Source organism: Anopheles bellator, chromosome 2, assembly GCF_943735745.2.
Source record: "Anopheles bellator chromosome 2, idAnoBellAS_SP24_06.2, whole genome shotgun sequence".
NCBI classification, from domain to species: Eukaryota; Metazoa; Arthropoda; class Insecta; order Diptera; family Culicidae; genus Anopheles; species Anopheles bellator.
In genome coordinates, this window is record NC_071286.1 from 76880313 (window position 1) to 76905009 (window position 24697).

At 48.4% G+C, this 24697-nt stretch overlaps 1 protein-coding gene across 1 annotated transcript in view; it reads left to right on the forward strand.

Moving 5' to 3' along the window:
- Positions 1–14604: 14604 nt before the first annotated feature.
- The window catches only part of LOC131210386 (signal-induced proliferation-associated 1-like protein 1), a 45838-nt gene continuing 35745 nt past the window's right edge, over positions 14605–24697 (forward strand). The window contains exon 1 of the mRNA XM_058203628.1: positions 14605–14661. Within this exon, the coding sequence (XP_058059611.1) occupies positions 14605–14661 (57 nt within the window). The remainder of the gene's footprint in view (positions 14662–24697) is intronic.

Here is a 24697-nt window from a genome sequence, read left to right on the forward strand (position 1 = left end):
ACTCTTCGGATGTTGTGAACGTAAGTATCCGTTTCGCATTGCCAACCGATGTCAGATGCTGTTTGTTGGAAAAGCAATGGGTTGTATTGGAATGGGAAACAGCATCATTGCAGAAGACGAACTCGCGGTGTCTCTCTATTGTCTGCGAAGTTGGATCGATTTCAATGTCACAGCAACGTTTCCAATGACATGCTGATCGGCGGAGAAGGCTGTTTTAGTACCCCTTTCTGCCATAAATCATGGCGATGTAGGTTGTACCTCATGCGATAACACACTGCAGAAGGCCATGAAAACCTGGTTATTTCCCCTCACGATGGTCGTTGCTCATTGATCCTCAGTCGCGCGAACCGACGATGCTCAGCACGCGTCATAGGCCACGACGGATGATTGCGTCGTGAGGTCATCATATAAGGCTTCGATGTTGGTCGCCTCCCGGAACACAGCCAACCCATCCGTAACCCTCACGGCCTGTGACGTATGCTGTCGGCCGGAGTCCACCTGCCTCGAATCATCGCTTCGCATTTTTAAGCTTATGTGCGGTCACCTCCGCTCAGGGCGCCTATGGCTTGGCCGCGTAGGTGGTGGAATTTTGATGAGCTTCGTTTACTCTTTCTGCATTTTTGATCCATTTCATGTTTTGGCCCGCCCGGTGTGCAAAGTTTCCACCTTCGCACACACCGCCTTTTGCTGCGCAACGATTCATTAATTTGTTTTATTTATGAAACAAAATTACCGAATACAGCGAACCGCGGAATGTGGACGTCGTCGCAGCGAGTCCAAAACCGATCGATACACGGCGCGTCGACCGGCCAACCCAAGGTGGTCGCGTGCCTTCGTGGCTCAGACGGCCGCTCCGTTTGTGTGATGGTAGTTTGCTGTGTAATGGATTGCACATTTGTATTTTAATTAAAACCCACAAAGCTACACTTTAGCGGAGCATGATCGAAGACGCGCGAAGGGGATCGCGCGCACGCAGCAGCAGCGCCTCGCGCTAATGAATCGCTCGGAGATCGCCCGGTTTCCCTTCGTACCGGTTTCGCCACGGTGAATCGGATACGCGGTTGGGTATGTAAACTACACCGCCGCCGCGCGTGTCCCCCTGTGGCGTATGCGCCAAATGGGCGAACCAATTTAAAAGTCCGCGAAAGTAAGATCATCATACTTAATTCGGCGATTTTGGTTGGAGGCCCGCTCAAAATGGCTTCATTCGCTGGCGAACTTGAATAATAATTTGCTCTTTCCAGCGGCAGACGATGGGTGTGATGGGCACCGGAGAAGATCGGCTAAAACCTTCCGTAACCTGTCCCTTTACGTGCCATCGGTTGGACCAGAAGTTATAATGTGAGCCGCCATGCACGCCAGCCAGAGTCAATGATCTATTTTCGCAACGCGCACACACATAACGATCTTCGCAGACACATAATTTCAAATCATGGTATGGGCCATCAGCAGTGTTTGTGTCTTGCTTTGTAGGCAGAAGCTAGTTTGGAGCCCCAAATAATTATTTCGGAAGTGCCGCAGCAAATTGATGATAGTAAGAGTTCGGTCTGCGGCGGTTACCGAGGAATTGAGTAACGAACGGCCGACCACTGAGGATGGGAATGGGTTTTGGAGTCTATGTTGGGTTTATTGTCCGGCTTAACACATCCTCGTTACGGTGGCTTGGTCATGCTCGATCGCTGAACCGATCGCCGAACAGGAGCCAGTTGCGTAGCGCATTACAGATTTCATAGATGAAAATCACCTAATTCTAGGGCAGTGTGGAACAACATTCCGTTCTCGGCTGCTGTTGTTGCGCTCGATTATGTAAGGATTAGCTGGTACAATATGTATTTAATATTAGGGAATTGTTCGCCGTCATCATCTCGGGCTGATAGGAAATATGTTGAGGCATCTCCCAACAAAACCAGAATACACTTTCATTTCAAGCATATCGTAAATTTAACAGGAGAAATAAGGCGATTTGTATTAAAGTGTGGAAAAGAAAAGTCTTGTGCAATACGGATTTTTGCTTCAATCGATCGCATTTCAAGAACTCCTTTAACAAAGATGCAAACAGAGACACCGGCGACAAAGCCCACAAACCGCAGCCATCATCATCAGTCAAAGTCAATTGATTGCTGAGAGCAGTCTCGGAGTCGCCGTGTTCCTGAAGGTTTGTGAGCCCCACACTTTGATGGATGTGCCCTCAACGCGCGTCCTCGAAAAAGGACTGTCTCTGTTAAGCCGTAAGGCGAAGCCGTAACCATAAGCGCCCATGCATTATATTTGTCGCTCGTTCTCGCGTGACCATAATGTCTGTTTTCTTAAGCATCGAAAGGACTCTCGAACCAATTGTGGCACGTTTTCAATTGTGGGAATAAACGGCAAGATGGTTCAAACGAAAGGTTGCTTTGCGCAAGATAGCGCTGGTCGTGCCGGCGATTTCCGGAGGTCAGTTCGTGTTGTGGTTCCGAGAATCGGGGCCTTCACAGTGATCCTAACGCAACGGAGAATAGCTTGCTTGCGCCGGTGTTTGCGGCGACGTTCACAGTTAACCACAACAGCGCGATGCTGTGAATTTTGCTGCGCCGCCCTTTTTGGTGATAATTCATCATCATTCAATTGATAAGAGGTGCGGCACGCACGTGTCTTGAGACGTGGCTCTTTTTGGACGACCCCGTCAGGTCCAATGGGTATTTATTGCTGTACGACATCCAAATGCTGGACGAGCTCGAGACGGCAAATGAAGATTAAGCGCCAAATGATTGACCCAATTCCGTAGCCCAAAAGTAATAAAGATGAGCGGAAGATGAGCTGGAGCTCCCCCGGTGGAGTCATTAGATGAGGGACGAGCTCAACGATGAGCCCATTGGCTCGTGTGCTATGAAAATGGAACGGAAGACGACTCCACCGGAACGATAGTACTCTGCCGCTGTGACATGCCACACGGAAGCAGTTCCACCGAGATAGGGTCCATTTGCGGGTTGAAAATGGCGTCGCGTGTTTCGGAAGTGTCAGCATCGCTCTGACGCCGGTAAAACTTTGTCACCGCAGCCCGGAAGCGCATCTCGCACGAACTTTGCTCTTCCCGACGACAAACATTCTTCTGTCATCACCCAGACGGCTTTCTCTAGCTGCCATTCCATTGCCCTCCTAGAAGGGTATTCTTTGCTGCGGCCCAACCCAACGATGCACACTTTCTTCGGGGTCCGTCTGGAAACAAGCCTCCGTCGCGACCAGAGTGCTGTCCGATAAAAAGTGCCAGTCAGCAGAAGCGACAAGCATTGTGCCTTGGGTTGGACTCGATACACTCTCATTTCCATCGCGCCCTGCCCGAAGAGATGTGCGGTGGTCCAGGCTCTAGGGCTATCGCGTAGACCGACTATAGACTGGTCCACAGACGCCAGCGGGAGTCTCAGACGACGGAGAAAGTGACAAGCGAGAAATGCATATTCTGATGGGTGCAACAAAAGACCAAACAAGAAAAGGGCGAAGGAAGACGAGAGTGGGCACTTCATCGTGTCGCCGCCGCCAGATCCTCACACTTGACATACCGCGTCCAGTCGACCGACCGCCATGTTTCTGCTCCGGCCGGAAGTGGCAACGAGGCCATCGCTGCATGATTTGCAAAACTGCGCGCTCACCGTCCTTTTAATGTCCGCGACCTGGAGCGTCCCCCGGAGCTGGGACGGCGGGAATTTCACTCTCGCATTCCTCAGCCGAACGAAGATGAGCACCGCTAACCGAATACCGTGATGGCAGACGGCGCCGGCAAATGATGACGGCGTTCCTTGGAGACATGTTTGCGTGGGAAACTTTACGCTCGTCGATGGTGCGCATCCAATGGATTTCCAACACCGGAGAGTGCAATAGAATTGTAGCAACATAATTGTTCCCGAGGCTTTCGGGTGTGCACGGGAGAGATGGTCGGCAACAGCTGCGGCTCGTCGAGTGCACACCACTCACTTGGCTGGCCAACCTTTCCATCACCCCTTTTGATCGCTCCCATCGTGGGGGCAGTGCTTTTCATCGTGGCCTGATTACTGTTTGATAGCTGATAAACGCTGCAGCCCCCACCGATCTCCTGACGATGATTGGGTATCGCAAACAACGGCGAGCCGAATGTATGTCAACGCTGGCCGGGGCTTATCGGTGTCGAAAAGAGTGAAACGCCGCGTGCGCCATCATGTTTGGGCGCGCCGGCGATTGGGAGAAATTCCCCACCCGGCTTATGCTGACCTGGATTCGTTGTTAGAAACGTCAAGAAAACAACAAACCCGTTTCCGAGCATGCCGCTCTCTTCTGTTCTGCCTTCGTTTCGATGCTTCGCTTATGCCGTCAATGTTCGCCACTTTAAGCTTTTTATTTCCAAATGTTTTATATTTGCACAAACACAAACTTTATGAGGATGAAAAATCACGTGTAATCGTCAAGAAACTGGCTGCATCGCGCTATGCTTTCTCAAGTCGTGTCAATTACGCCCGGCAGCGTGTGCAGAACGTTGTACCGAAGGTAATTACTGTAATAGGACACTTTAGCAACTTCAGCCATGCCTTTTAGTTAGCCCTAGTGTTGCTAGAGCCCATCCACGGCATGTTTGTTGTTTCTTGTGAACGCGTTTGTTGCTCGAAAGGGCATCTTCCTGTGGCGCTGGGAGCGTTGTTGCTGGCGACAATTGTCAACGAGCAGTGGTGCCATTCACTGCTTCCGACCCGGCCGAGGAAAACACAATTGTGCAACATAAATTAGTCGGCGCAACGGAAAGTATGGGCGACACTTTGGCCCTTTCTGCCCAACCAAGCAAGGGTTGGTCCACTGGTCCGCAGAAGGTCTTCAGTCTTTGTGCGGGAAAACGTTCGGTGTTACGTCCGTTCAACTGCCGCTGGAATGCTAACCAGTTTACTGCAACACGAGTGCTTGCGTCTGTGCGCGGTGTGGAAAGAAAATGAGTGAAAAACGGAGCGCAGTGAGGGTTCAGAGGCTATTTAAGGAACCGTGTAGCAGTAGCAGCATGTCATGTAACATTTTTTCTGAGCTACATTACAAGCGTCTTGGGTTTTTTTTTTAAAAAACGCCAAAGTTTCCACTCATTAGAAACTGGAATTATTATTCCATTTTGGTTTTCTTCACCGGGTGCTTGTGGGCGAGAATCATGCTCTGGTCCTGGTCAAGACCTCCAAACATGACATGTCAAGCGTCTTTCGAGAGCACACATCACAAGACACGGATAATGCACCAACAGCACTCGATGGACACCGAGCCAAACGGAAGGATTTATTCGAATTGCGCTGGCGCAAGTGGTTAAACACACACAATCGCGGCCAAGACCGTGGGCGAGAGATTCCGGCTGTTGTTATGTTGCAACAACGTGATTAAATTCGACAACTTTATTGTCTAGTCAGCGTTTGCATGCGGTGCAATGCAAAGGTGCTGCGCGTGACCGAAGGTGAGAAGAATGCCGCTCCAGTAGCGTCGGGTTGTTGTTGTGTGCGAAGGTTTATGCTGTGCTTGAAACAATGGTACATTAGGCGCAAAAATCTACGTCTTCGTCCGTTTGTGGGTGTGAGGGGAATAGCATTCCTCCTGCTTCGCGATCACGCAATCGGGTTTTGTGCGTTTATGATGATAAATTCACGGATGATGAAATATAAGTCGCGCGCACACCGGGCGCATGTGATGTAACTTGGCCGGTTCGTTGTGGAGTCGCGTGCTAATTATGTTGTCTCCCCTGCAAGCATCATTTTTGCTTATTTTCCCAAACGTCGAAGCGTCGGGCTGACAATGTTTCTGTGGAATGTTTGCATGTTTGTTTCTCTGTTGCACGATGCCACTGTTTTAGTAATTTATTTACCATCGTTTTAAGTTACACTCAAGTTAGGGCTACATGAGTGTCGGCCGTGTTTAGCTACAACGGCTTAATGTTTTCAGATGGCATCATTTTTCTAGCATGAAACTAAACCATGCGGACTAACGGCGCTTGCCGGTGAAGTGGATAGCACCCGCCCGTGATGTAGTCGCGGTGTGAGACAGGCAATGGCCATGGTTAATGTAAATTTTCCAAGCGACAAATGACCCGCTACCAGCGCCTTCCACTTACCACCGGGGTCGGACTACTGTACCGTACCGTTCGGCCAGCCGGGAGAAACCACGACTGAACTCATTTGTCTCATGCGCGGCGCGATCGAGAGAGACGTACATGGATGCATAATTAGCCCCAAAAGGGGTGTGCTACCGTTTTTGGTGGGGCCACGACACCACCGGCAAATCACCGGTTGGTTCGCGCATTGGCGTAGAATTCTAATTGAACTTGCCCAAGCTAAAACTTGTTTATGGCTGTTTGTAAGGTAATTTGCTATCGACACAGGCGAAAGACGGTGAAAAGATATTTATGGTCCAACTAATTTTATTGTTTTTTTTTGTGTTGATTAAACAAAATAGGAAATGAATTTATTGTACAAGAATTGGTCGAAAGTATTCGTTAAACCTCCGGTGATCAATCGAAAATCGGTGGTCTATGTGTTTTTTGGGCCACTTACGCAGATGGCCCACCACGGGCGTGAAATAACTTCACTTCAATTAGATTATTGCGCAACATACACACGCATGCAGGCCGTTCTGGGAGTGTAAGTGAGACACTCGGAGCAGGGTTGAGTGTCCCACGGCCGTCAGCGCACGGGGTCTGCGATATGCTCCCACAGCATGAAACCCGATAACTATATTCGTCGCTGCCGGCGGAATATGCTTACACTGTGGCCGCATGTGTGCCGGTATTAGAACGCGACCGTGACTGTGTTCGGCCGGTACTTGGTTGTGGTAGTTAACATTGTTCGTGCATTCCCTTGCTTGCTTACCCTTTATGCAAGAAACCGTACCCGAGAGCCGTGCAGGGCCGTCCTCGAGAGGGCTGATATTTGACAGCGTCAGCAATCAGCGGGGCCAGCACTCGAAGTGTCGCTCGGTCGTCCCGGCCGTCGTCAAACAGTTAAACCGGAAGGGCTGTCCAGACGCGCGGCGGTTGTTGCACGTTCGAGGCCATGCATGGCAGCAGGAGGTATGCGGTTCGCGTAATATTTAAGCTCCGTTTGGGTGCCGTTTATTTCTGGGTATTTGCATAAGTGGGGGGCACCAATCAGTCAGCCAGTCAGCCAGCCGGCCAGGCGGCCCAAGATCGTCATATCGGTGTGGCGGGCTCAGAAGCCAGCCAGTCTGCCGTGACTCGGTGGGGTTTGTGCTGAGTGTGCGCGGCGGCGAGCATAAAACGTGGCCAAATCGATGGTGTGCGGCCTTCATTTTATATTCCAGCGAATCAGTCGGGTTGTTTGCGTGCCGCAACACTCCAACAACACAACAGTTCTTCTGTCAGCGTATGAGAAGGTCTGATGAAAATGGTCTGATTATTTGGATAAATGTCCGAAGAAAAATCGGCTCTATCACATGTACGGGAATGTGCCGGGCGATTAGCCATTCGAAACATGAACTAATGGGTACGTGACGCGAAGCTACGGCTTTGCGCATAATGCTCTGCATGACCTCTCCCCGTGGCCCACACGCTTGTATGTGTTGGATAGATAGTACTTTGTACTCCGTTTTTTGTCGAACCTCAAGTAGCTCGTGCCGACTGTCGATTGGGGAACGTTTTTCGTTAATGAAGAGCAAAAAATGGCTGCCCGTGTCACGTTCCCGGCGGTGGCTCTCTGCCGATTGCGCGCTGGATCCCGTTACAAATATTTGCCACTTTGCAAAATGGGTTCGCGTTTTGCCACACCGAACAGGAAGCGGTTCCATGAATGATCATTCCTCTGCGCCCCGGCAGCAGCAGCAGCAGCTGGTTCTAATTTAGCGCTTCTGGGTTGGACCGTTTGCAGCGAAATGGAACGTCATCGTGTCACAGCTTTTTTTCGGGCTCCGGATGGTGCAGACAAGCCACGGCAACGCTGCACCACTCGGCTGTCGTTTGCGGATGTTCCAACAAACATGTGTCGGAGTTTCTTTAATCATCCCAAAGCGGGCACGCCCGTGTGTGGATGGTCCTTTTTTGCACTCAAGCCGCCGCACGAACCCTTTTTTATGTCCTTCCTCTTCTCGGGCCAGCAAATGTGGCACGAATTGTAGCCCATGTCGACGGCTGTTCGATGAATGCAGAGCCAGGCCTGGTGCATCCTGGAGCGTGGTGCCGGATGAAGACACACTCCCAGGGTGGTTTCGTTTTCCATCAAGAGATGAGTTCAATATCTGCCACTGGCAGTGATGGGATTTCTTACGAGTTCTGGCGTTCCATCATAAAAGCTGTCTTTAAACCGAACCACAGTCTCATTTAATTTACCGCCCTGTGGAACTGACGGCAAAAGAGAAAAATTTGCGTGAAGCAATAAAAGGAGATCGACACCAGAAAACACATTGGCCGGCCTGAGTTTTGTGAAACCCACTTCGCCTGGCTTCTTCGAACAGTAAACAGAAACGAAAACGGTTGGCAGTGAAATTATGGCTCCGTCTCTGTGCACCAAGCCAAGAGAGGGACCCCTTCTGGAAAGATGTTCGTCGGCTTTGAAATTGAAAACCTCTGCGCCCCCCCGGAGAGGAATTAGGAAATGGTGAACGGAATGCCATCCAATCTGGAAGCTGGTTGCTAATGGAATGGCGGTCTTTTCTGCTGTTCAATTCAATCGGCTAAAGTGGTCGAGTTTTTAATGTGCGACGTTTTTCGACACCCAGCCCCGATGGTGTCACAAAGCGTACAATGTTTGCCGGGGTCCGCGGAACCACCCATGAGATGAAGGGCAGCGCAGGATCGGGCCGGGTCGAACCATTTGCCATAATACGGCAAAAGCAGTACCTGCAATTTCTGTATAACCCTCATCTCCGCTTCATCGGAACAGTGCCAGCAGTTTGGGATTGTGCCGGATTGTGCGTCCGACCCCTGGCCTACAGCTTGCTGTGCCAGGAGAGAACCGTTACCGGGACCTCAGAGTAGAAATTTGAGAAGAAAACGACCGGAAAGTGAACAAAGCCGGCGAACACGTTTTTATCTTCCACACACTGCCTGCAGATGAAGGATCCGAATGGGATCGCTTTGAATTGGGCCTTGAATGGTTCCCGCGATGGGATGCGGGACGTTTGGCAGCATTCCTATCCGCCGGGATGTAGAGAGTGACCAACTCATCTTTTGCACCCATCACACAGTACAGTGTTGAAAGCCGCGGGCCCGTTTTGTGTGCGTCGTTAAGATAATCTCACTAATTCCTGTAACTATTAATTAGCCAGTGTTACTAATGCCTTTGAATTTACATCTTTTAAGGTTGTCCACAGCCGCAAACTACGCGCGCAGGGTTCGTCGCCAACTACCTTGGCGCCGTGGCATCGGAGTCACTGTCGAAACCTGAACTGCGAATGGTTGCTGTTGTTGTTATTGTTCCAGCGCCACAGCGCCCCACCGCTTGTTTCATTTCCACCTGACATTGACATTCTTTCGGTCGCGCCGTGGATCGACATCGACATATTTGCATCGGTTGACAATCCGCTTTTTTCTCGTCCGCTCCCGATGATTGGTTACCTTACTAATTGCTGGCCTGTGTGGCTGGGAAGTAGATGGTCAGTTCCATGAAATGAAACGTCAAAGAAACAGCTTAATAAACGTGGCAGAACGCAGCTGACGTTGCAAAGGCAGGTTGGCCGATCCCCAACCGGACACCGAATTCGGCGACGGAAAAAAGAAAGCTAAACCTGGCCTGGCCGAAAACTAAATGAAAGAGCCTTCGTTTGGCAGACTGGGAAGAAAGCCACCTGTTGTTTCGCGGCAGGCTTTCGACGGGCGATGGGGCACCGTTTACTACTTTTTCTTGGTTGCTGTTGTTGATGTCCATTTGTGTCCACTCCACCCGGATGGCATGTTTGGATGGAAGCGCATTTTTTCGACATTTTTCGAACGACCTTCGCGGTCACGATAGTCGCGCGGCGCCCATTTTGGTGGGGTGTTGGCCGCGTGTGGCCCTCGGAAGACCTGCTGAATTTCTTCAACTGGCTCTGTGGCCGGAGCAGCAGTAGCTTATGGTTGTTGCTGCTGTTTTGTCTGCCGCTCAAGTTTTACAAACAGGTAACTGGCAAAGCCAGGGCTGCGTGTTGTCACCTTTCACCTGTTTTTTCTTGCGGAATGGAGAAATGTGTAGTGTTTTGCTGGTTGGTGGTCAGCAAAAAGGGAGCCATCTTTTGACACCCATATTTGGGCGCTCGCGGTGAACAGCGAAGGCAGTGGAAAATGGAAGTAGGGTGCCGTTGAATTTTGGGCGGCTGAATCGTTGTGTTTCAGTGCCATGTGACGGGCAACGGGAACTGTAATGGAACGGTCGTGGGCTTCAAAGTGCTGGTCACCGGAGCGCAACCTTGGCGAGGTATCATAAATCGTCACGGTTGCACTTCTCAAGGGCCTCCTCGGGTCATAAAACAATGTGGCGAAAGTGAGAGGTGTTTCGGGTTGTGAAATGTCCTCCGGAGAGTGTGCGTGGTTCCTGGCTTCTTGACGGGGGGGTTTCTGGCTGGTCGATAAGAGCCCCGCCGGGCCGATAGGAAATTGGCCGGAAAATGTGTTTCTTTCACATCTGCCGATAATCCTCAGTCCCAGTAGATGAATGCTGTAAGGGTGGCCGTACTGTCACTGTAAGTAGTTGACAGTCGCCCCGATTTTGCTGACTCCTTCATTCCGATAACGAGTCGACGAGGGGAAACGTTTTCGATTAGATTATCAGCGTTTGTGTTGTGTCCCTGTGGGGGGCACCAGTTATGAGGCAAAACATTATTGCACGACGCCCGTTTATCGACATTGTCGGAAATGACTGCCCGAGGAGCAGTGGTCCAGGATTCGGTCCGTCGGAACAACCCTCGTGGCGATGAACGCGTGATGAATCGCAATTATGCGCACGTGCGGTGTGTGCCGTATCGATCAAGTCATTACTACTTCGTTGCGGGCAGTTTATCTTAAAATGCCGAGGTGGGACGTCGGACGAATGGTTGCCCCTCCCAGGGAAATTAAAATGTTACGCGCCGGCGGTAATGGATCACGGCACGGAGGGTGCTACAGAAAAGTCAACACATTTCTCGCGCGTGTGTTGGTGTCGTTGGCTTCCCTTATCGTTGGCCCCTCGGAGGGGAAGCACTAAGGAGGAACATCAATGGTCAGACGAGCCTCTGGAGAGCGGTTCGGGGCGGTTGATGACTGGATGTTTGCCAAACAAACACGGCACGACGCTATGCGGGGAACTGTACTTCTTCTCATCCCTGTGCCGGGCGGAAATAAAGACGAGCTCCTTAAGGGTGATTAGTCCAATATTTAGTGACTCTGTTTGGGCGCGTTGCGGTGTTGGGGATGCCTATATGACAGTGTGGCTACAAACCAGGCAAAAAAGGCGTGTGAACGCTTCAAGCACATTGAGTATGTGACACCACAAGCTGCTATCACACAACACCTAACCTTGTGCCGATAAAACTGCCAATAAAATATTGAGCTCAACGCGTGTACGCCAGCTATCGATTACAGAGTTCGAGGCTCCGGACTTATCTGGCGCCCTCTGCAGTGGCCTTGTGCGATAATGGAAAAGGCGCTACAACCTACGGCCGGGTAACTCTCCTCCAACTATCATTGCACGATGCCCAAAACTACCCAACTGGCGACAGTATGCCTTAACCGGTGCTCGATCGTTTCGTGGCTCCTGTCTTTTTCCTTCAACGGCCAATCAGCCAATCAATCATCGCCATCGGGCAGCGAAGGCACCGCGGTAACTTTCGACGTATTTGGGTGCCGATCATCCGTCCATAGTTTGGCGAGACGACGCTAGGACCTGTCGGTGGCCGTGCGCAAAACCACTTCAAAATCTCATAACGGGCGCGTCGTGTTGTGACGCCAACATGGCGCTCGATATGGCTGATCGATTGCCCGTTGGCAGCGGACCCCCCCGGTCCGGCGCAATTACTTATCGGTGCCTGTTTAAGGGCCTGAAATCTGTCGCCCACCATCGAGTGCCTTATCAATCTTTTCGCCAGGGCCAAGGGATGCAACTGGCTGGCTACGGTAAGGTCTCACCGAGCGCGACCGCTGCCAGTTCACTTCCTGTCCCTGGCCTAAATGGAAACGCCACCGTGCGGGGAAGCTCACCGAGAATGCGTCCTCACGGTGTGTGCGGTCGGAAATTTTCTGCACACGCTTCCGTCTTTCCGTTTATCGCAGTTGTCACATTAGGCTGCGGACTATTTGCTTAGGTGTTAACTCGTTCTCGTAAACACGCGATGTGTGGTGTGCCTTTTCCTTGCGTGCAGCGACCCGGTGAGAGGTTGCTGCCTTCTCTCCGATGCCTGGTCCCTTATGTTGACTTATGTTTTTGTCCCATGTTTTCCCTTCGGGTGCGCCCTGTGAGCCCAGTCCAGACTGGGGCCAGTCGGCGCAAAACCAAACAGTAAAAGTATTCAAACAAATAGTGAACTTAACACATACCCGGCGTTCGGGTGGCGGGTTACATGCCAACAGCTGGACCCTGACCGGAGGGATTCCTGTGCGCAACGGGGACTTTGCGTTTGCGGATGAAGAATTTGCTCGGGGCGTTCGATTTAGATACCGACACCGGGCCCAGGAACCCATTCAGGGGTGACCATGATGCGAAAAGGCGGCGAAACAATGTGTGGTATGCGAATAGAGGGTTAGCAAATGGCTTTCAAATTCTGCTCACGTGAGTAGTTTTTTTCTGTGAAAACGCGACAATATACGCACGAAATATTGAGGAATTTTCGTCGGTCGATGGAACGTGGCTAAAATGTTTAATTAAAAAAAATGTCCCTTCCGTGAGCGCTGAAACATGTTTAGGCAAAACGAAAATGGTGACTCAACGGGCATAGTTTTGGATTATGCATTAACGCAAAGGAAGAATGTTACCTCTTTTGAAGCATAGCACCATGGTTGTGCGCTAAAATTTGTATTGTTCGTGTAATTTAGCCAAAAGCGCTGATCGTGCTCTTCAGCGTGCCGCAACGAGTCACGTGCTGTGTGAGTTGCACAAACGAAGACTCCTCACCCGAAACAGTGATGGCCGCGATGCTGCTAGAAAGGCAAAGGCGCGCGGCTTATTGTTTGGGTGATGCGATCTGCCACATGATGATGAAGATTATGCAAATCGATTTACTGTTGCTTTGAACGCTCCAAAAAACCTACAGTACACTTACCCACCAAACAAACCGGCCAGCAGCAGCAAGGTGGGGGTCGTATCAGTGTGGCTGCAGCATAACAGCGCCCCGTGGTGCAGATGCCGTCGTCGTCAATCAGTCAGAGGTGTTGTCATCGACGTGTCTGCTGTGGGGGTTATGCAACGTTTGCAATTAACTTGGTGCAATTCTGTGCTACCGGCGGGTAATGTGAACCACTTCGTGGCTCCGGGGACGGTATTGGGTGTTTTGTTCAGCACAGCGTTTCGTCTGTCTCCCGTGGCCGCCACCCTTACCGGTGGGTTCCGATGCCATAACCAACTCGAGAGCGAGGAGAAAAAAAATGTGTTGAGGATGCAGGAAATGTTGTTATCAGCCGGCCGCTGTGTATTTACTCGGTCCGGACGGCAACGGATGCAGACAGACAGGTTGTGGGATAATGACGCACAGGTGCATACAGTAACTACCGTAAAAGTTCGTAGACGCCATATTTCCACCATCATTACCCCAATCGGCCGGGGCAGTAAATACGACAGGTTCATAAGCTCGACGGTACCGTCAACGTTTTGTATAATGCTTGTGATACCTTCAATTTGGCTGTCAATTTAACAACCTTTGCCTATTTTATTTAGGGATGCAGCGAACACAAAAGACTGCGTAAACTTGCTTTAAATGTTGACTTTTTTCGATAAATTAATTACTTTTCAAAATGCCACTTGCCTAGTCCAGTGTGTTTTCTCGTGTTCTGAATAAAATTTAATAGTAAATTAATTTGAAAGAACCTCTACGATTTATGCTGCCGATGAATTTGAGCTTGAATATCAATTAAAATTTTCATCAATGCCCTGGCGAGCACTTAATTTCATGCGCGCCTGGCCATACTGAAAGAGGCAGAATGCTCGGTCGGTTTGGGCCATTTGGCCGCCGTTGTCGCATGCTCCTTGCGTGTTGTTCACTTTCGTGGCGACTCGTGGCACACAGGTGCATACCGCCGGTCCTGCCGGGGTGGCACCGAAATGGGGACTCAAAAAACATGGCCAAACGAGCCCCGGGAAAAGCTTCGACCCCTATCGAACGAACGGGAGTAAAATAACAACCGAAACGGGGTGAAACGCGCGCCCAGTTGAACGAGGTCAGAACAATAGCCGATTCGATTGTGGAAATGACATTTGAATGGCTGGGCATCCCATTCCCGGAACATGAGCGTATAGTGGGAGCGTCTCTTTCCCTCTCTCTGTGTCGCTGTACCGTTCCCACTTTGCCGGGCACCGGATCAGGTTTTTTATATCGCTGTGGACTTGTTCCGGTTGTCTGACTTCTGACCGAGGCGCACACCGGCGTCCAATTTCGACATTTTGTTGCACTTTACGTAGATTCTTACTAATTTTGTGCATTTTTGTCTTGTGTTTCTCTTCTTTTAGGTAAGTCGTCAGTCCTCTTTGCATGTATCATAGAACCAGAGCTTCCTCCGTCCACTATCCGATCGCTAAGAAGACCAAGGTAAATAGTTTTTGTTTTGTTTTTGTCTGTTTGTTTTGTTTCGTTTTTCCTTATGTGTGTCTCTTTGGTTCTTAATGTTGCTTTGATGTGTTAGTTTACAGTGTAGTGGCTTTTGTTTCGCCTTTCTCGTTGTTTAGTTCTTCGTTTCGTACTTTCTGTCTCTTCGGAGTTGGATACTCCGGTAGCATACGGTCTCTTTATTTAACCTTCTCATGTTACTTGTCATCTTGATTTGTCTGCGTAGTTCTTTAGAGTCTTCTTGTTTCTTCACTGTTCCCTCTGATTTGTAGTTCTTTGTGCGTTCGATTTGCTTCGCCATCACACGTTTTGCGTGAATCGTAGTCACTTCCGGTGTAGAAAGCTTTGGTACTTTTTAGCAATGCTTTTTCTTAGAAATAATCTTGCAGAGGATGTCTTGACAACACGGGTTTACGATTCACTTCCTCCGTAACCGAGAATAAATAAAACGGAACGATAAGGGACCATTTGTCTCGATTTCATTCATAAACAGTCGGTCGTAACGTTCGGTCGCTTGTAAACGATTTTTGGCTTTATCAAGCAAAGGCCGCGCGTTTTGATAATGCACAGTTCCGTCGTCTTTACTGTGAACGAATCAACTGTGCTGTGTTTGCCGCGGAGATAACAGCACATAAAATACCATTGCTTGCTTATCAGTCTTGTTTTGCATCTGCCGTCCGAATGCAGTGCGAGAAGCACCGTTATAAAGAAGACATGTTTCATAAGAGACGGTCCTGTGGTAATCTTCTTGAGACAAGTAATCAAGTTCTCGTTCATTAGCTGGTTTGCAAATTTACGAGCAGCTGCAAATTTCTTTTAATTAAAGATCATAACCTTTGTCATGTCGTGGTATTTGAACTTGACGAGCTTGGGCGTAGGGAGATTGATTTAATTTCTTTTCGGCTGCATCTTCTTGGCGCATCGTACGGCAATTAGCCTCGCCATTTGTGGGCTACTTTTTCGCGGAAACTGTTTTCGTTGTATCGAATTGATCGACTGCAAAATAAAAAAACCAACCTTTCTCCCGAATAACATCAAATTGTGCCCGCCTTGTTCCCTCCATTAAAGGATCCGCTTTCTGTCGAGCTGGCGGTTCTCGAGATCGCTTAATCGACGAGTTGGCTGAACTCGTCCGGCATTTCCGGCTGCACGCTGGCGGGTCTGCCGCAGACATAAACAGTGAAAGGGAAGAAGTGTAAGTTTACGGTACTCTTTTTCATCTGCCAAGATTTACTCTGATGACATGATGGTGCGGACAATTTAATGGAATCCGGCGAGGCCGGCAAGAGGCGTCGGAATGCGGCGCGAAAGTGTAAAACTTTAAACCCAACTTCATCGCGCGCCGGTTCCAGACTGCATTTTTAGTGGGGCGACCAGCCGGGGCTCTCGATTGCGATGTGATGCGGGCCGCTGTGGTGCACGCTTTGAGATCCTTTGCCGGGCCCGGTGCGAAACAAGATCAACCGAGTGGTGCCGCCCGGCGTTTGGGGGCTGGATTGTTGGATGCTGCGTACGAGTTTTGCCCGGATGTATCTAAGTAGACGGAAACGGCGGGTGAAACAATCGACGAGCGGCGGCTTCCTGGCGGCACCACCACGCGACTGTGGTCGGGATTCTGGGGGTCTCGTCTTGGGCTGAGGGGTCTGAGACCTCCCGGTAAAGTGCGTTTCACTTTCGCAATCATAACAACAGGATGTGGTGCTGTTTCGATGAGTGTGTGCGTCCGACCGCGGTGCCGGTTCTTTAAAACAACCAGGGGATCGCGCGCATGCTGCCTCTGGCCGCCGCCATGCCAAGTCATCGTTATTATTTTAATGATCGCAATCGAAACGATCCTTACCGATCCGGTTGTTCTTTCCGGTGATCGACCGCCAAAGGGCGTTGGCTGCCTGCACGTTCGGGAGTTTTATTGCTTCTGGGGGCCGAACGCAAATAAAAAGATTAATGGGAGTGCTTTAAAATGTCTACCGTTCGAAGAAGTTCTTCGGGTGACTGTACAGTAGAAAGCATTTTAAGCGATAAGCCTGCGAATCTTCGGCCTCCGTTAAATTGAGGATGTTGAATGAGTCGTTTTTTGATGCCCTTTGCTTGGTGTTATCACTTTTCATTTGTCGTTTCAATGTAACGTTCAACCTCAACGTGTATGTTGTTGATATGTTTGTAGATGAACTTGACAGACCACATTCCTTGCGGGTCACTGTAAGTAATTAGGCCTTGTCTTATCAGCTACTGTTGGGCGATGGCTTGCGTAGTACAAAAGTTTTAAAATTAACCTGTTTCATAGTAAACGCATGGTTATTTTGCCCGTTATCTTCTATTCAATTATCAGTGCCTTCCGGAGTTTTGCTGGGCATCTTCGTCCTAGATGCAACATTATGCTACGTAGCTTACCCTACCGTCAGCCGCCAAGTAAAATGATTATTTCATCCCGTGGTTGTTCATTCCGGCATCCTGTTTGTGGACGTATCGTGGAGCTAATTTGCCGTTGACGAAGAGCCCTCGCTCAACATCACCGCGGGGCTAGTTTCGGTATCTTTTCCGGTTGCTTTTCAACCTCTTTTCGCCACGTTCGCCACGCCGAAAGGGAATGTTGCGCCTTGCGCTCCGTCCTCCGCATCCTGACAGACGTGAGGATCAGAAGTCAATGGCGAAAGAACGCCCAGCCGGCAGGGCAGGGCACTGCGCCTGAGCGCGGTTCGCCCTTAATAGCCTCCACTCTGCAGACTAATTACGGGAATGCGAAAATTCTCACGTTCCGTCGTCGAGTTGCATCCTTTTTCCCTCTTGTGTGTGAGTGTGTTTTTCTTGTTTTGCCCATGTTGAAACCGGTGCATCACGAACGTTGCATCCGTCTCTGTGGTGGTGGTCGGAACGCCACATAAAAGAAGCCCCTGGGTGGTGGCTGGTCTGGCTTCTAAATATCTATGAATGAACACCGCGCTCTCCCAAGACGCTGCTGCCAATGCTTCGTTACGGAAAGTCAAGAACAGTTTTTGGCAAAATTCCAAGAGCATTTAACAGACTGCCTGCGGTGGTGGTCTATAATCCCACTATCGAGTATCTTGTTCTGTAGCTCCTTGACTCTCGGAATGTCGGATTCTGTTCGCTACCACTCTTGTGGCCGTTTCCGACCAAAGTCTCAGGTTGCAACTGCTTCAACGTGCGGAGTGGAGTTTGAGCTGGTCATCGATTTAATATTTCTGCTCCAAACAGATTTTGCCAGAGATTGAAATGCCACTTCAGGGTGCTACACGTTTAACTCTACCGGCAGATTGGTGGAAGACTTTTTCAGTTTTTTTTAAGCATCCCATAAGCACACCCTTTAACCGTGTGCTTTCGGATTTCTCTTTTCTGATTTCGCCCAAATAAAGATGATGATTCACATCGCAAGAATGCGCATTGGCAACGGTCCGGTCTTGCCAACTGCTTCGCTCTGTTGTTTGGCGATCTCTAATCCTTTAAAACGATTTAAGAAGCATGGTCTGTGACAAAGAGCTAGGTTTTGAATGATTTTTTCCACAACTTCTGGATTGGTTTTTGCAATCATTAACAAAATGCAATGTATTGTTTCTAATGTTTACGAAACACTGTTTATAACCTTTACTTCCCTCATAGTTCAGCTCTATTCATCCATAGCTACAGTAGTATGGAATGTGCGGTCGGTGTGCATCGTTCCAATTATGTCTACCTTATCTGCTGAATAAACGCGTAAAATGTTTACATTTCCACTTCAAACACTCGGGCGCAGATTGCGTCTCTTTCGCTATGCAAATGATCACCCTTCAGCGTATCTGAAGGTTGATCTTCTCTACACGCCACTGGTGCAATGTTGTAATCCTACTGTCGGCAGTTGTAATAGTTCAATCAGTTTTACGGCGGAACCTACAACACGACGGAAAAAAACTCATCTACCTTTTTTGTTAAGTTTGAACAACACAAAACGTCATCGGGTGGTTTATTAAGGAAGATTTATCGAACGCATTAGTTGCGGGAAAGTTGGCTTGAAACAGTTTTCCATTCTTTTCCGCTGCCCGAAGGGTTAGATGGCTAGAGCTGCGTGGTACGCAACCCGTCGTGGCCCATAACTCGTCGGTCGTGTTGCTGCTTTGAATTATGTGTGAGGAAGCAAACTTATTCCACTGTCATCGGGTGATTTGTTCACGGCATGCGGCACCATGTATACAGGAAAGTTGACAAAAAGCAGAGGAAAATGTTTTTCTCATTGCACATCTGCTGGGAAAATCAGAGCCAATGCTGAAGAAAGAAAAACAGTACCCGGAAAAACAATTTCTCTGCGAGATATATGGGCAAGGTTCGGAAACGCGCCACTTGAGGCTGAAACAATCTCTTTGGCGGTCTCCCCGAGGCTGTTACGGTATTCGCTGTGTGGCTTAGTCCAGCCTCATCACCATCCCGATCGTCGTGTTTCAACCCGCCGCACGGCCTCTGGGGCATAAAATTCTGGTTTTTGCAGCAGCTGCCGTTGGTGTGCTGCTGGCGGAATTAATTGAATCCGGAAATGCCCAATTTAAGCCCCCCCTGTCTGCTTCGCATTGTCAATGCTTTGTGGTTGCCTTGTGTCGGTGGACAGTTTTTACCAGAAGTGCACACCGTGGATTTCGCGGTGGTTGATCAGAAAAAAGGTTTTAGCAAAGAAACGAAAGCGATGCCCTAGAGTTGTAGAGAGAAACATTTTGAAAATTCAAACTGCACCATATTTTGAATGGACCCGTAACAGCGGTAGCTGACGATTATGCTGACCGCAAAATACGTGGCCGGCAGATGAATAATAGGCAGCACTTCTCTCTGTGGGTAAAAGCGCTTAGCCAAGTGCGGGTAGCTGATGTGATTGATTTACGAGCCACTGTTGGTGATTTTTAATTGCTTATGCTGATGGTCCGGCTCGGCCACGTACGTGCGCCGCTCTTTTCGCTATGAAACACCGACATCATGATGCGAAATAAAATTGAGAAGGAAGCTTGCCGGCCACGTGCTGCACATTAGCGATGACGATTCGGATTTGTTACCCCAAAGTGGTGGCTTTATACTTTTTCTGCACCCGATTTGGTTGTAGCTCGGCAGAGTTGGTTTAATTTTTCCAACCAAATAAATTATTTTACGTACCATCAATTATTCATAAGACGTTTTTTTTTTAACAATTATTCATATTTTCCTTTGTCTTGCAGTTCCTGTTTAAGAAATTGCATCAAAAATTAATGAACGTTGCCATTAGTTGTGTAATAAAAATAAAAATGATATTGCCTTGGTTACTTCAATATTCTTAATCGTTTTGTATTATTTTTTATGCGACATTGCAAATATATGAGAAGTCTCATGAAAAAAGCGCAAGGTTTTAATTGATTTGTAATTACCATTGGATTAATCATGTTCAAATTGCTGCATAGGTTTACTTTCCTTCTAGCGATTTCTTTCCCCTTGAATGCTCATCATCGGAAGTATTTTTGAAGCGTGTACCATACTTAAATCAACATGAAAAATTTGCAATAAAAACAACCTGATGAAGAGTTTTCACGTGTTTGCGCATTGGCGGTTAATGTTCAATCACTGTTCGAACTCGTTTTACGTTCACGGCTGTCGGAAAGCTTCTCATGAAACACTTTGTGAACCGTAGGTTTCTATGCTCTACTTCTAATAATTCACTTGCTGTGTATGCCTCTCCATCGAATTTGTGTCGAGGGAGCTGTGTTCGTGAAAGAGTAAAAAACACGTTCTCGAAATATGCAATTTCGACCGGTAATTCCGATCTGTTTTTTTGTTGGCCACCCGGACTCTGGTGGGTGTTTGAATTCATTGCCAGAAAATGAGAGCGAAATGAAAGTGGTAATCCAATACCACCGCCATCCTTCGTTTGGTTGGTTGTATATCGCGCGACTGTCCGTGGAAAAAAGGTGATCGGATTTTGAAGGATTTCGGTCGAAGGAATTTGTGCTACTGATCTAATTATTTTTGCATCCACTTGCTGATTCGCCATTTTGCCATTCGCTTTAAATACTATGCTTTTTCTCTAAAATATTGTGCAGCAAAATGCAATATTTGATGTACAAATATATTATAGCATCCCTCGAACAAAAATCCCTGCGAGAAGAAGACTGAAGCCTTTGCCTTCTTCAGTGCTCTGATCGCTCGAGTGCGTCTCTTCGCTCACTTGCGAGACTTGCTTCTCAATTGTTGTTTCATCAGACGGAAATTGGCGATTAAATTGTCCTCGAGAAGAGCAGCACCGCGCGAGGTTTTCAAGAGGTTCAATGTGCCCTCGACACAGGCTACACGTCAGTTGATCAAGATAGCAATCAGGCGAACGAGCCGGTTGACACATATTGCGCCCACACTAAGCTTTGAACGTAACCGGCTTTCCGTCCGTCCTGGGCTGTCGTTGTTTTTTTGGAACAGTGTCCCGACGGGGCGGATGTGTTTTTTATCTCTTACCCTCAGTTGTTTTGGGTTTCCTTTAATGTAAGTTTTTATTATAATTTTAATGTGGACGACACTCCTTCTTCGTTCTTCCGGCTCGATTTGGGGGTTGCACATGATTCACCGGGCCGTGTTTCGGGTAATTTATTCAGGTCGCAGATGAACGTTACGCTCATCACGCACGTTACGAGATGTTGACGGCGATAGTCGATTGCGGCGCCAAGTGACGTGCACCAGGTGGCATCAAGATGGTCGAAGCTAAAATCATGAATTTCACAGAGGACCCAAACGAATGAAACGTCCGTTCATGGCGCGAAATTTGCCCACATGGTGTTGCGGAAAATCCACAATGATCACGAAAGCCAAAATGAAAAGCTTTACAAATGAATAGAGGGAAAACACAACCGAAAAACCCATACGTGTTAGTGTGCCGTGTCGGAACACGAGACACCTTTCAAACATGTGTCTACCTTTTCCCGTGTTTTGGGCTATAAAAAGCGACACCCTTACCACGGACGCTTTTTCGGTGACAGTTGGCATAATTTGCATAAAAGTTAGATGTGTGCTCCGATGTTAGTGTGAGTATTCCCTAAGGATGAGTACGCTGACCGGGCATACCCCCAAATGTTCCACTGATGGTGTGTAATTTGTCGGGAATTTGATACCGGGCCCGTGCTCGTATGGCCACCGTCCGAAACGTACTGGCACAACTATTGACGAAACATTGAAAAATGTTGCCCCAATCATCGGTTCGATAAACGAATTATGCAGCAACTTAACGTGGTTCGTTTTTAAATTTAAAATTTTAATTTGTTCTTGTCCCATTCGAGAGTGTAAGCTGGCAGCTAATGAGCGAATGGCTGACTATCTATGCTGGTCGACTAAGCCCCACAACTCTCCCAGGCTAATGTACTCTCCGTGACTCGCCGCCCATTTGTTCGTGCGTGCGTGAATGCGTTGGCTAACTGTAGCCTTGCGGGCTGGCACCGAATTAGATATGTATCATCATTAGCCGCCGGAGGGTCCACTATTTGAATCGCTTCGGTAGCTTCCCCCCAGAGCGCAGTATGGTCCGCGATCCGTCGTTCATTTCGGTCCATTAGCGGAGACGCGCCTGGGGACCAGCTTTTCCCATCTCGAACCACGATCGTTGTCTCGTCGTGTAAACCGAGGCGAAACAATAGAAACTGGTCTGAAGAAAGTGTCCAGTGGAACGTGATGCTGGTCGAGAAAAGGCACCACGATGGCCCTTTTTTGATCGCCAGAGGATTCGTAGAACCGTGTTTCGCAAAAAGAAATTCATCCTAACGGGGTTGTGTGGCTCGTCAGGAGATGTAAATTTCTTCATATTGCCATTCACGATCCCGAGCAGAAGATTCGTGTGTGTTGTGGATGATGGTAGGATTCAGAAATGAAAAATTAGTCATCCCACCGTCGTGACGCCGTAAGAAAAGGAGAGAATGGCTGTCCAAAAGTGATGCGCAAATTTGAATGGATTTAGAAAATCTCTGCCAGTTACGGAAAACGTTACCGAGAAGTGGGGGCTTCCTTTTCGTACTGGGAATCATTCGGTAACTGTTGACCGCGTTGCTTCCGCCGGCGGTGGGTGGTGCGCGGAACTTGTTTCATCATCACCTCCATAACCAGTGATTGTGTGATCATCGTGGGTCTTCATCATTTATCATGTCACATCGTGAGCGGTAGACTCTATTTAAACAATTTTAGCTTGCTCGAAACAATGAGTACGTTTTGGTGGCTTACGACGAATGGGCAGATTTTCATAATGAGAAGATGCATTTAATCACCTCGGAGATAGCTTCCCGGTGGCCGGCAACAGTCATGCTGCGCGCACTCAATTACACGATTGTCGTCGGCGTCGTCGCGATGTTGCGGTGAGTAAATGCATCGTTTAGCGAGTTCGCCTTCGACGACGGTGGTGGTCATCGGTCATCGCTGATTTAATTGTGCGATAACAGTGCTGCTGCGGCTGGTCATGCTGGTTTGTTGTAAAATGCATTAGAAGGCATAACAAATAACAAAACGCAGTGGAAGGCAAACTGCCAGCTAATGTTGTCGACGATACAGTGCTATCAACAATTATTCAAGATCATTAAGGCGTCTAAGGTTTGCGAGATGTTGAGCGGCGATGTTCAGGTCGATTGTTTCTATTGATACCATTTCTATTTCATCGTACCAATAAGTGTGGTGAGTGTTATTAGGAGCAATTTAATTGATTAAAAATTTGCAAAACTGTAACCAATGCTCGTTTGTTGTTTTATTTTCTATGATCAGCATGATAGGACATCCGTGTAAGGCTCGCCATTGTAAGTCGCAAGGCCCACATCTGTTGTCGGATTATTTCCGAATATTTCGGCACTTCAAGGAAACCGCGAGGTATCGCTGTGCCTTTGTGTTGGGTGGGCTACATATTCGGCGTTCGGCGGTATTCTATTAATGTTTGTTGACACAATAATCTTGTAAAATGCTAATTAGTTCACTTTAAATTATGCATCGTGGCCAACCTATGAAGGGAATACGCGCCGGGCGGCCTCCAGCTGCGCCAACCGATGATGATGTGCGTGGGTCTCGCCTAACACAGCCGATCGCGCGCGCGCCATGGCTGCCGTCGCTCCTGCTGCTGCCATAAAAATGTCATCCCATAAAACGTGACTTGTTCGCCCTTAGAACACCCCGCGCCACTATTCTCCACACCATTTGTTTGATGAGGATTAATGAGGAGGGAACAAAAGTGTGCTTGCCAAATGGAACTAGGAAGTGGGTGGGATGTTTAGTAGTAAACAATCGTGAATCATCTGTTTTTACTCAGGCGACAGCACAGAGTGTAATGTGTATCGGTGGCTTTTATTCATCCATAAATCAATCTTCAAGCTTCAAGAATTTGTCCCGATCCTTTCGGGAACCCCTGTGCAGCGGTTTCATTGACGTGCACGGTGATTGCCAATATATTCTGAGAACATTAATGCGAAAGCGAAATTGCAAAACGACTCGGCCGTAATACTTTAAAGCAGAATCATTCAAAACTTTCATAGTTTCTGTATGTTGATATTTCTCTATTTCTAAGCTCTACAGAATTATCGATTTCGTAACTTCCGAATTCAGCAATGTTAAGAGTCGGAAATTGTTGGTAGAGTTCGAATTATTTTTATGACACTCCTCCTCGTCATCCTCTGTTCCTGGAACCATTGTACAGAAATACCAAAATTTCAACAAAAAGTCATAAATCTTCCTAAAGTGGTGTTGCACGTGTTTTTGGAGAATTTATTGCATTGGTGGTTTTAAGGAAAATCGCAATCGCACTTTTATGATGGTTGGATTTTTGCTGTGGGGGTCGCCATCACACATAATCTAATAGTCCTTCCAGCTATGATGTCACATTTAAAACGCACTCGAAATGTTAGAGGGCACTGGAATCGATTGGAGTTTGGTTTGGGGTGGTTCACGTCGTGGGACAGCTGGACGCTTAATGAGTTTATAGCCTTCGACAGACTGAGACGATGCCGTCTAGAGTTTGGCCTTGTTTTAGACAGAAAACATGGCTTCCAACGTATCGATTTATATTAATTTG